The sequence below is a fragment of the Macrobrachium nipponense genome, chromosome 34 (assembly GCF_015104395.2).
Source record: "Macrobrachium nipponense isolate FS-2020 chromosome 34, ASM1510439v2, whole genome shotgun sequence".
In the NCBI taxonomy this organism is placed as follows: domain Eukaryota; kingdom Metazoa; phylum Arthropoda; class Malacostraca; order Decapoda; family Palaemonidae; genus Macrobrachium; species Macrobrachium nipponense.
In genome coordinates, this window is record NC_061095.1 from 13158547 (window position 1) to 13171252 (window position 12706).

General features: G+C 44.6%; 1 protein-coding gene and 1 long non-coding RNA gene across 4 annotated transcripts in view; one reads left to right on the forward strand and one right to left on the reverse strand.

Annotated features, from left to right (window-relative positions):
* Positions 1 to 3170: 3170 nt before the first annotated feature.
* Positions 3171 to 12706, reverse strand: part of LOC135207908 (serine/arginine-rich splicing factor 4-like) — a 77995-nt gene continuing 68459 nt past the window's right edge. For 2 of the 3 annotated variants that reach the window (XM_064239844.1, XM_064239845.1), the window contains exon 9: positions 3171 to 3320. In XM_064239844.1, coding sequence (XP_064095914.1) covers positions 3197 to 3320 — 124 coding nt within the window. In that variant the 3' untranslated portion in view covers positions 3171 to 3196. The remainder of the gene's footprint in view (positions 3321 to 12706) is intronic. The other variant, XM_064239846.1, reaches the window with a different exon arrangement.
* LOC135207910 (uncharacterized) lies at positions 7677 to 8221 on the forward strand. The gene is made up of 2 exons (XR_010313082.1): positions 7677 to 7782; positions 8150 to 8221. It is a non-coding gene; the product is annotated as an uncharacterized LOC135207910 (long non-coding RNA).

The following is a 12706-nucleotide window of genomic DNA, read 5'->3' on the forward strand; positions in this document are numbered from 1 at the left end:
AGAGTCTCCCGAACGCTGAATCCTCCTCAGGAACTATAACTCCCAAGGAGGCTGCGACTCTGGATAATGTGAGGGGCCACAGATCCAGCCATGAGACAGCCTGGAAAGCTGCCATGGCAGTGGATTCCAGGGCGGATGCCTCTTGCTGCGAGAACCAGAGGTTCTCTGACAGCAGATGTTGAAGAGGCACTCCCGGAGTTAGACGAGCTAGCTCCGGATCAACCTGCTTGGTTGGCAACGGGTCTGCTGAAGGCACGTAGAAACGTCGCTGACGAGGCAGAGGAGGGGGAAGCAGCTTGTCCGACCTGTTGGCTCTAAGTGAGGCCTCTTGTCCGGAGACAAAGGCATTCACCTGGTCCAGCACTCCGTCGACCAAGGAAGACCGGGGTAGCCCCACCGTCGTTCTGGGTTCCTTCTTAGGACCCCAGAACAACTCTTACCTCGATGGATGGCCAGAGGGAGCAACCACCGATCCTTCCCCGAGATTGTTTTGCTGACGAATGACCTCTGCAAAGGACCTCTGTATCTCGGGGGTGATCATGTCCTGAGGTGATGGACCGTCAGATCCATCCAGGCCGATCACTTCAGGAGACACTCTTCCTTCAGGAGGAAGAACCTTGCCAGACCCCTCGTGGTCTCCTCCAAACACTTGAGTGTACGATCTGTTTGGTCCTAAGACCGAACCAGTCTCGTAGGCTCTCGTGCCCAGACCATAAGGAGCGCATTCCTCGCGCTCACTCCTGTTTGCCTCGCTCCTCCCAATGTAGACCGAGGAGGTTGAAGGAACAAGTGAGGAAGACCTGACGCTCCTACCCTGTCTACCAGCAGAGCTGGTAGCTGGGAGGACTGCAGGCGATCACCAACCCGCAGTGGTGATCGAGCTGCAGGTCTGGACCAGCGGTCCCCTGTGGAGAAATGCTGGACCAAGGATGGTAGCGTCGGTCTCGTGCATCAGGAAAGCTGCTACCAGACGTGCGAGCCGTCAGGTCCTGGTGGGAGCGACGGTCAGGTGACTGGTAGCATCTGCTAACGCCGTGAGAGCAAGCACTGTCCTCACGACGTGCCACGGTAACAGAAGCAGCCGAGGCTGTTCCTGGTGACCGGGGGACCTCTTCCCAGCCTCGACACATGAACAGTCTGGTGGGACCGTCACGTCAACCCTGGGAACCGGACGATCGCTGCGAGAGCGATCGCCGGGCCGGCAAAAGTCACCTGAGCAACTCTTACCATCCTTCCGCTCCGTGTCTGGGTACTGACAGTGAGCGTACTCAGCCGTCTGGATCCTGGCTGCATGATCACCGGTAGGTAACTGTACACTCGGTTTCGCTCGCTCGCCTGTAGCTGAGACGGTTCCCAGTCCGGGGGTGGAACCTCTGGAGCCGGGAGCGGAGGTCCACGGTCCCTGTCTTCTTATTCCCTAAGGAAGGAGAGACGGGCCCCGTTCCAGGAACGGGAGGACCAGCAGAAGCCCCACCTTTCCCACCTGAGCGAGACAGACCCTTAGATGTCTCTGTGCGAGATTTCGGGGGGGGGGGGGGGTGGGGGGGGGGGGGGGGGGGGGGGGGGGGGAGGGGGGGGGTGGGGGGGGGGGGGAAGCCACCGTCTTCTTCTTCCTTGGCTGGGGGGGCCTTGGAAGCTTGAAGGGGAAGAGGCAGCAGAAGACGACGACGCAGATGAAGACGAAGACGATGATGACACCTTCCTCTTTGTCTTGGACTTCGCCAACTTCCTCCGGAGAGCAAACAGGTCTCCCATCCAGGCTGGAGCTGGGACGGTTGCAGTGGCAACGGGGCCCAACTCCACCTGGCCGGAAGGACCTGCAGGAGCGGCAGCACTTCCACAAGCAGGAGCAGGGGCAGCAGGTACAGCGATGGCAACAGGAGGGCAATCTAAGGGTGCGCTCTTTGCAGCACTCGAAGTCAGGGGGAGGAGCGAGGACAGCAAAACCAGGTGGAGGTGGTAACAACTCCCTCCGGGGCACGTACGGCAACGGAGCTAGTACCGCAGCCGTGGGGGTGACCATGGTCACATGCTGGGTATACACCGAGTGAGGAGGAGCTGCATAACCCGGGGTCGACACAGTCGTAGTCATCCTCGTCTCCAACCCGTGAGTGACTGGGGCTGCAGCAAGATGATAGATGAGCCCCTGAATACTCAAGAGTGCCCGGAAGACTCAGCAAGCGCCACACCTGTTAAGATCCCCACCTGAGGAAGCAAACAGTTGGGTTAAGGGGTGGGGGGGGGGGGGGGGGGGTTCCTGTTCACTCAGTGGGGGAAGGCTCCCACCCTGAGCGGACAGACGACCCCGAGTACAACTCAAGGTCGGGATGTCGCCCTCCCTCCTCTGCACTCAACAGATCGAGTGAAGAGGCGGAGGGAGACACGTCCCCCGAAGGGGAGAGAGTCATACATGGGAGCTAACGAGGAGGGAGAAAAGATGACATATCCATAACCAAAGGTGTCGAGGGAGGGCTTTCCGATGACACATTGGCAGCTCTACGCAGCTTCCTCCTCTTCTTGTACAGCTAGCACTGCTCCTCCGACTAAGAGGATGAGGGTCCACGACATCACCAGACCTGAAAGCCCCACACTTTCGGCCTCCCACTCCAGGGCACACTCTTCGGTTGAATGGGGAGCGCGAGGGCTTCTCCAATTCGTGGGACTGCAAATTCAATCCAGTCGATGCAATACCACAAAATACAAACAAATAAGAGTACTTACAGTCAATCACACTAGTATTCTAAGAAAACGTTGAAAGGCAAGTAAGCTTGAAAACAATCTCACAACAGAGGCGGGCAGAGAGGCGAGCACACGTCTTCACCCAACGGTGGGACAAGCATCGGACAAGCAGTTACTGCCGAACTACCTTGTTAGTAAATCTTATGAGCGGTCCAGCCAGCGCTGAATAGTAATTCCTTATGTAAAGGACCGAGGGTTTGTATAACGTGTTAGAACAAATATAATTGCACAGATGAATAGCAATTGAACTCCTAAAAATAAGTGTACATAAAAGTATGATCTAAATGCATTATTTATACTACTGTACACTATACATATTAATATGCTCTTTTAGCCCCCAAAAATACTTAAGAATACCTTCTCCTAAATATGATACAGTTCATACAAATAATCCTTTCATTACTGTATCATGAGTTAAGCTAAAAAAAAAATAAAACAAGTTGCTACCAATAATGTATTACCTGGATCGGGATCTGGACCTTGACCTGGACTTGGATCTGTCAGAGCCAGAACGAGACCTAGAGCGAGATGCTGATTTAGAATTTGACTTTGAGCGACGCTTTTTACTGTGACCACCACTCCTGTGAATAAAATGAAAAGTACATGTAAAATTTGAAAAATGAGTCTTCTTATCAGCATTCTTAGTTGGGAATGCTGTTTTTGACAAGTCTTTACCAGGTGCTTCTAACTCTCACTGAATAGCCCATTTCATAATTTGTTTTGGCAGTATTGTATTAACAGATTCCCTTCCTAACTTCAACCCTCTATACTCAGACTTGGGAATGATAAAAGGGAAAATCACCGCCAAGAAGAGCAATGCGAGTACATTCCCATAAAAGAAAATTTCTCCTCCACACAATTACACCACCATATAAAACACAATTCCACTATGATTTGTGATTAAACTCTTCACAGTCACATTAATTTTAAATTAATGAGAAGAGCAAACAGCAAGGATGACAACACATACCCTTGTAGCACCCAACACTTTACTGCAAATTCATGTAACAAGATTTCATCAACATAACTTTACATCTGGTTTGCTCACGAACAGTTCTAATTAGTTCGACACATTTAACATAAATACTATTCCACAGAAACAAAAGCCCTTCTAATATATTGCTGTGTGAATGCTGACAAATCCCTTTCTTCACTAAATTTTTTTAATTAAAAATTTTTAATCAATTTGTATTATTCATAACTAATAAACCCTTGGTTCTAACATTAAGTTAAACCTTCTAGCACCAGCCAGAACCTGGTAAAGTTAACAAAATGACAAATTTTCAATCAATTTGTATTTTTTATAGCTAACAAACCCGGTTCTTAACAAAAGGATAATCTTCTAGTGCCGGCTGGAAACCAGTTACAAAATCAAAGATTGTAAAGCAAGGAATATGTGGCATCTGGCAACTCATGCATATACGAGGTAGAAGCTGGTCACCAACCGGGCTTGGGACCTCATGACGTGTCAAGTCTTTCTTTGACCGCCTTGAAGAGTAGTCTTGCTTCTGCGCTCTCCTTCCCAAGCCAACTTCTTTGTTAGCCCGTGATTTATTTGTGCTTTGCTTTCAGTGTGTGTGTGTGTGTGTGTGCCTGCTTGTCTTTTATCATGGGTTCCACCAAGAGTTCTAAGTACCGTCACGCATGTGTCCAGGCATTCCAGGATTTCCATGTTCAAAAGTTTTTGATATCTTCCATTACTGACCCCCATATCACTTGCAATAGGTGCCGTTCCAATTTTTTACTATCACTAACCCTTGCTCGGAGTGCCGTTCCTGGCCTGTGTCACAATGGAAGGCTTTCTACAAGAAGAGGGAGCACCATAGAGTATCTAAAGTGAACACCCCATATTCACACACTCCGGATTTGCGGACTCATGTATTCGCGGATTTCTCTCTGGAACATATACTACCCCCATTATTTGCAGAAAATTTGCCTATTCGCTGTAATTTTCTGAGAAATATCCATAAAATCCTGGCATCATTTTTCTATTTCTTTTTTTCACTATCAATTTCATCATAAAATGCACTTTTTGTGATAAAACCATTAAAAAAAAAAGTATAAACATTTTTAGTGGGTTTTTCTTGAGTTTTAACTAACAAAATAGGCAGTTTTAAGCATTTTTATAGACTGGCACAGTCTCCCAAAGGCTGAGTCCTTCCCATGAACAATAACCCCTAAGGATGCAGCAGCAACCTTAGATACTGTGACTATGAATAACCACTGATCTTGCTGGGAAACTGCCTGGATAGCTGCCATAGCAGTAGCCTCCAGGTTTGCTGCTTCCTGCTGCGAGAGAGACACTCTCTACAGGGAGGTGCTGCAACAAAAGACCTGGACCTAGTCAAACTAAGACCAGGTCAACCTGCTTGGTTGGAAGCGACCTCTCCGAGGGCATGTAGTAATGCCTCTGGTGAGGTAGAGGAGGAGGATGCCTCTGGTCTGAATGATTGGACTGGAGTGATTCTCTTGTCCTGAGACAATATTATTCACCAGGTCAAAGTTACAGTCTGCAAGAGAAGACCACAGCAATCCTGCCAATACCTTGGGTTCCTTCTTAGGACCCCAGAGGATTCAAGGCATGAGGGACAATCAACTGAAGAGGTCGTGGTCGCTTCCCCAAGATTATTGTGTTGACGAATCAACACTGCGATCTCGCCAAGTCCTCTGCATCTTGGCAGTCTCCACATCTTTTAGGGGACCGCCCGTCAAAAATGACGAAATATTTTGAAAAAAGTCGATTTCTAGTGAATCAACCATCGAATACTTCATCGTCATGGCAACCCACTCCCGGAGTTTCATGGCGATATATTGATTCTAACTATTTTTCTACAATATTTTGCTAAAATAAGTTATTATTTTGACAATCACACTCTCATTTCCCTATTATTAGGTTATACAGCGTACAATAGTAATATACAAGGAATTATATACGTATACATATATTATGAATAAAAATAATGTTTAGCAACTCGTCCACTACGTATTGGGTAGGTGTTGGAAGAGTAGCTAGAGGAAGTCAGTGCCTTGAAGGCTGTCGTAGCGTACGGTCATCTGTGTCGTCTGCTCTTTTGACGTTTCTCGTGTGTCGTCTGCTACTGTCACCGTTCATCGGGCAATTTTTTATAGTTATTTGGATTGTCTTCACTGCAAATCGTTTCTACAATGCCCAGGAAGAAAGGCAACATCAAGAGGATGGCCGAAGCAGCTCAGAAAGCGAGAGAGATGAAGAGGAGGAAACTGGATGAGCGACGAGCGTCGGCCATTTCAACTCCACCAGCAACAGCTGATCCTCCCCAGCCCTCTACGAGCCATGCGACCGCCACCACACCACCACCGCATCCCTCCACCACTCGTGCTCCAACACAAACCCTCACCAGTTCAATGCGACGAAAGATGGGTATTCAAAAAACAGAAAAAGAAGTAACAAATATTGAAACTGTATTCTTGAGGAGAAGTAATTTAGTAGAAATTGCAGATAATGTAGCCTGCTCTGTGTGCTTAGAAAATAGTGTGAAGGCAGTTGTAGTGAAAAGACATTTGGACACTCGAGTAAGAATGTTTTGTACAAAGTGTAAATTTACTATTTTTGATAATAATGCTGAAAACTACCCGTCTGTGAAAAGTAAAGGTGTTCATGTTATGACAACAATTCTTGTATATATTATGATGCATTTTGGTTTTGGGTATTCATTATTTTGTAGAGTTTGCAGTTATTTATTTTTGAGAGTGGTTAGTTGTAAAGTATATAAACGTTATGCAGATATTGTGAACGAAATGGCAAAGGTGAAAGTGCAAGAAGCCCTAGAAAAAAGCAGAAAGGCAACAGTTGAATACTATAGAACTAATTATCCAGAGTGTGTGGGAGCGGATGGGGTTGTGAATATAGATGTGTCTTATGATGGCTCTTGGCATAAGAGAGGCCATACTTCCAGGTATTTTTTTGGTGCCGTTATTGAGGGACATGTTGGCCGTGTTATCGATTATATAACACTTTGTTCTGAGTGTGAACCTTGCACGAAGAAGCAAAATCTCGTGAAGAATAAGGAATGGACACAGGAGAAGTATAATCGTTGGTATGGCAAGCATGCCCCCGAGTGTGACATAAATTATAAAGGTACTTCTGGGAGTATGGAACCAGCTGCTGCAGAAAAGTTATGGGCAAGGTCAGAAGGCATAGGATTTCGATACGTTAGGTTCATCTCTGATGGTGATACGAAGACTTTTAAAACCATCAGAGACATGAATAATGGACAAGGCCCTTATGGTTCTGCACATGAAGTTGTGAAGGAAGAGTGTGTGAACCATGTATCGAAAAGGTTGTTTACTCAACTCACAAACTTGTCTAAAACCTGGCAGATGAAGACCGGGAAGAGCTTGGGTGGTCGAGGACGGCTGACAGGCTTCATATTGGAGATGCTGCAAAAGTATTTTGGTGACAATGTTCGCAAAGCTAGAGATACCACCGTAGCTTTCATGAGAAATTCCATTTTAGCTTCTTTTTATCATTGCTCTTCTACTGATGAAAACCCCCGTCACGAACTTTGCCCAGCATCAAGCTCTTCCTGGTGCTTTTATCAAAGAGCACTCGCAGAAGGCAAAACTCCAAAATCTCATGATGACATGCGAGTGCGATTCACTTTGAAGCCAGACGAATGGAAAGCTGTGGAAAATGTCTACAAAAACTTGACAAGTGATGCCTTGTTAATGAGATGCCTGCGTGGGAAAACACAAAACCCCAACGAGCATGTCCACAGCAGAGTTTGGCGTATGTGTCCCAAACACAAAAATGTAAAAATGAGATATGTAGATTTTGCGGCAGTTTCTAACTACAACATGGGGTATGAAGAAAGCAATTTGAATAAATTGCTTGGCCTTCCATTTACTAAATATTTGCTCAAGTGCTTGCAGACTCAAGACCGAAGGATGGATAAGCCAATAATGAAAAAAGCTAGAAGGAAGTTGAAGGTGGACAAGAGCTACTCTGCTGGAGCATACTAGTCGCCGTGGGATGTGTCAACTTTAAATGCCATTTTCTCAAAAGTGAGTTATTGTCCTTTAAACCACTACTACTTCGTTAGTTTTTATCCGATTTTCACATTTTTTTTTATTGTATTCGTCTTTAAAAGTTCTATAACTTGCTTAGAACCAATCTTTGAAAATGTTTCTCTTTCTTTATTTAAAATTACATTATTTACGTAACAGATTTTTATTACAAATTTAAACGCAAAAATAATAATTTATCTCTCTAAAGTACAAATTTTGTTTTGAGGAGATTGTTGACACACTCTTTAGCTATTAAATGAGACTAGGTTTAGCTTCCTATCTCTGATAGTTTTAAAGCAGTAGCAGTTTTTTTGGATGCATACGAAAATGCCGTTTTTTATTTTTTTCTTCTTTTCTATTGCAGATTTTGCATTCAACAGATGGGAGAAGAGTCTAGGTATCAAGATTGCCCTAAAATAAAATTTTCAATTAGTTACCATGTGTTTTTGTAACCCATGTCATTTTTTGCCATGCCCCCCCTTAGGCAAAGACCCTCAAGTCCTTCAAGAGTGTGGTCCTCCTGATCAACTCTCCCTAGAGGAGGGAGAACCTTGCCATAACCCTTGGATTAATTCTGAACAAACTGGGTGTATGACCTGTGTAGTCCTAAAACTGCACCAGGAACATAGGCCCCTGCTGCCGAATTCTGGGGAGAACACTCCCCAGAGTTCCTCCTGTCAGCCTCACTCCTCCAAGTAAAACCCCAGGAAGTAGAGGGAACAGGAGAGAGGATCGGATATTCTTGCTCTTCCTGCTGGCAGAACCAGCAGAAGTGAGTTGCACATGATCATCCACTCACAGTGATGATGGCGATATAAGTCTAGGATAGAGTGTTTTCGCCTTAGCGAAACGCTTTCCCAAGAAGTGTAGAGGTTCACGTTTCCCAGTTGGAGCTCTTGCACCCACCAAACTAGTTCGCTTGCGTGGGAGTTGGGTGGAGACGAGCAAGCAACTGGTTGGCAACAACTTGGAGTCTTCACGACGGATTCCAGTCCTTTTTGAGGTCGAAGCCTCATGTGAAGAAGACTGCACAAGGTACCTTCTCCTGGTCTCGACAGATGCCTTGTCTTGCAAGACAGTGACATCTCTCCTGGTACCTGCTGACGTACTAGTCCTAGTACTTACAGGTAAGGGCGAGTTACCTGCATGACTCGACTCCTCCTCTCACCCTGCACCAGAATCAGGACAGTGAGATATTGAGATATCTCTCCGGCCCCAATTTTGGATGCACGTCCTTCCTTAAGGGTCGTAGACTCGAGGAGTCTCGTGAACAAGGCCCCAACGCAGCTCCAGTTCAAGAGGCAGAACCCCCAGAACCAGAGGCAGGAGCATGAACCAAGATCTAAGTTCCTGTGACACTCACAACGCTAGACCTTGGGGTAAGCGTTACAGTTCCTGCTCCCAAAAGAGCAAGACAGCCAACAAGAGAACCAACTGTCTCCTCAGTGAGAGGAAGCAGACTCTTCAAAGACCCATGACAAGCATTCTTAAGGGGCGGAAAGGTTATCTCCTTCTCAGACCGTGAAGTCGGTTAGGTCTCCCGAAGGGGAAGCAGACTGGGAAGGAGCAGTAACAGGTCCAGGAACAGCAGAAGTCATCAACGATGGTGTAACCTCTCACACTATCAGTAGGGATCACTAGTGTCACAGAAGGAGTGGGCGGAGGTACCACCCCGAACCGAGGAGGCTGCAGCACGGATGTAACAAGGGCTGGCAGAGGGATGTAACACAGGCTGGCAGAAGGGGTACGTGCCCATCACCACCGAAGGAGTCACATTGGTGGGGTGATGAGGAAACACCATCATCAGCACTGTGGCAAACCTGTGTTGAGTCACAGTGAATGTAGTGGTAACAACTGAGTGAGTCACTGCAGAGGATGTCATTGCATAAGGTTTGTTGAGGTGGGCCAGCAACCCAGTCACTGTATGTGGCCCTGTTAGGCCTAAAAATGTCCACACCTGCTCCAGCCCTGACTCTACAGCTGTGAAAGCAAAAAAGTTAGTCAAGTTAAGGGGAGGAGTCCCCACCTCACTCTAGAGATAAATCCCTTTTGGAGCGAGAGGAGGCTCCCATATGAGTGTTGTCCTGGTCACCTACCACCTGCCATTCTTCCTCCCCTGATGAGTTGGAAGAGGAAGGCAAAGGTGAGATTTTCCCAGAAGGAGAACTAGTGAGTACAGGACGTTTGCTGTGAGATGGGTACGATGACAAAGGGTCGGCAACCAAGGGCATCATGCAACCCCCAGATAAAGCCTTGGCAGCCTTCCTCCAGTATCCCTTCCTCCTGTCAAACTTCCCCTACCACTTAGGAGACCAATCACAACTCTCCACACAAGTACTAATTCTAGTGCACCAACACCCCTAGCAATATGAGCAAAGAGGCGTGAGGGTCAAAATCAATTAGAGAATGGAAGTTCTCACATTTCTTATCGCCAACTCCAGGACACACTCGCTGGGAGAAGGTGGCCTTCTTGGCTTTATATGACAAGTGGGTTTGCATCTGAACCAATATAATTATACACACTATCAAACATAACCACACACAACAGAGATATCCCACCATGAGGTAGAAAATACGAAAGAATCAGCAAAACAGTCAAGCAGAGAGCGATGAAAAACATGTCTTCTCTAAACGATGGCCGAAAGCAAATTGGAATGTTGAACAAACAATATTTCAAATTGCAAGCTTGCTTAACATAGGAACAAGATGGAGGTGTCCCCTCTCTCCCTGAAGGGGCAATATTCCCAGAGACAGAGCAGCAACATACATAAAACAGCTGATGACAAAGCAGTAGGAATAGGCCTGGAAGCACATCTACTGCAAGTTGCATCTATCCCAGAGGAAGCGTGACCATGGGAATCCTGGGAGGCCATAACAAATGCACTGAAGCTCTGTATACGTATATGAAACAACAGTACGAGCTTGGGTAAAAACCCGGCTTGGGAAGGAGGAAAGCAAATCAAACATTCAGTCTCCAAAGCGGTTGAAGAAAGACTCATGGGTCACTAGGTTCAAGCATGGTCTTGACTCACTTCCACCTCAACTACTTATCAGATGCCAGATATCACAGATTCCTTGCAATTACAATTCTTAATTGTTTTTAACCAGTTCCCAGCTGGCACTAGAAGATTTATCCTACTGTTAAGACCAATGCCTTGATCCACACATGAACAATTACAATTTTCCTATGATGCAAACTTATGCTTTCATAAATAGAATTTAACATGGACTGAGCAAAAAACTCCATTAGTGAAAGTGTAATGGATTGCACAAAAAACTCCATTAGTGAAAGTGTAAGTTTGTATCTTGTCAGGAACAAATTTAGATTAAAACGCACAATTACTGGTTAGCATTATAGGGAAGGAAGGACTCCAAATTTTGCCTGTTTTACTATTGAGAATAAATCTTTTAAAGCCAAAACTTAGGTTCTTTTAAAAAGTTTGATTGGATGTCTCTAATCCCTTGAACATTAAACTTTTATTTTAACCCTTTTATTAATTATTGTCATAAGTATTCCTGTTTAGCAACAAAATCCTAAAAATGAAGCACAGGTACTCCTCGTTTAGCGACGGGGTTCCCCTTCCAGTGACCACGTTGTTAAACAAATTCGTTAAGCAAATTCGTCGTTAAGCATGTTAGTCTCTTTATTTTGACTAAGAGCATTAATTTTCAGTCGTATATCATACACAGAACTAGTTTCCGACATAGCCTACTACTTGGCTAAGTTCTGACAATGCTTTTCATTATTCTATTACTCATATATTTTAACTTCATCACTTAAAACTTCATAGTGTACAATTTTCTTTAAAATAGTGTACGTTATTTAACACATTTAGCCTGCATTCCCGAGTTTTCCTAATAGTAAGTCAATACAGTACTAAACTTTTTCAGAATATCCACATTATTATCAGTGACTTTCATACCCTAAATTTGGTATTTCATAATTGTCCCTATTAGTTTCTTCGTCATTTATTTTGATTGCAAAGGGTGGTGAGATAAAAAAAAAATAACAAATGAACTTAGGGAATCACAGTGCATTTGAATGTTGCTGTCAAAACAGATACAAAGCACACCGCTATCTATTGAGAAAAATTAGCACTAAATTATTCGATAATGGGATAAATATTTTCTAGCATACATGAAGATTTATGCTTGCCCTTCTTACCTCTAATATCATCTGATCTCATAGGTGACATATTGAGTCTGTAAATACACAGTTGTATAAAAGAAATTATCAAAACAATACCAAGCATACAAAGAGTAAGGAATTTGTCCATTCCAAATGTCTCAATGTTTTGATTAAAAGGTTTGACTTGGTAGAGACTTCTCAAGTGGAATATTTAAAAAAAATATACAGGCTTACAACGGCTGCGGCTTACGATGTTCCGAGTTTGCGACACTTTTCAATTATATTCATCAGAAATTATTTCCAGGCTTACAACACATGTTCTAGGGTTACGAAGCCGATCCAACGGAAGAAATGAGACTCCAAAAAGGCAAAATACTCTATATACTTGAGTAATATTCAACTGCATGTAATGTTCAACCCCATTTTTACTGCATATATTAGGACTTTAGCACATGTCCCTTATAATGTTGCGTTTTGATTCTGGCAATAAGCCTAGCCTATGTTAGCAGTTACTACTGTAGCCTAGTCTATGATTCTGACATCTAAACCTAAGAAGCTAAAAGCTTAGAATATGCCAATAAAATTTATAAATAATCAGTATGTACTCATTTCAAATCATTATTAATTAAACATTAACTGTAAACAAACAAACAAACAAAAAATGCTTCCAACCTTTCGTTTACGCTCATGGTTTCGTCACACTACGAGAATCGAACGATTGCCAAGCAACAACTTTTACCTAGCACACTGTATAGTAATAATAAATTTTCATTATCTCTCTTCAACTACTGA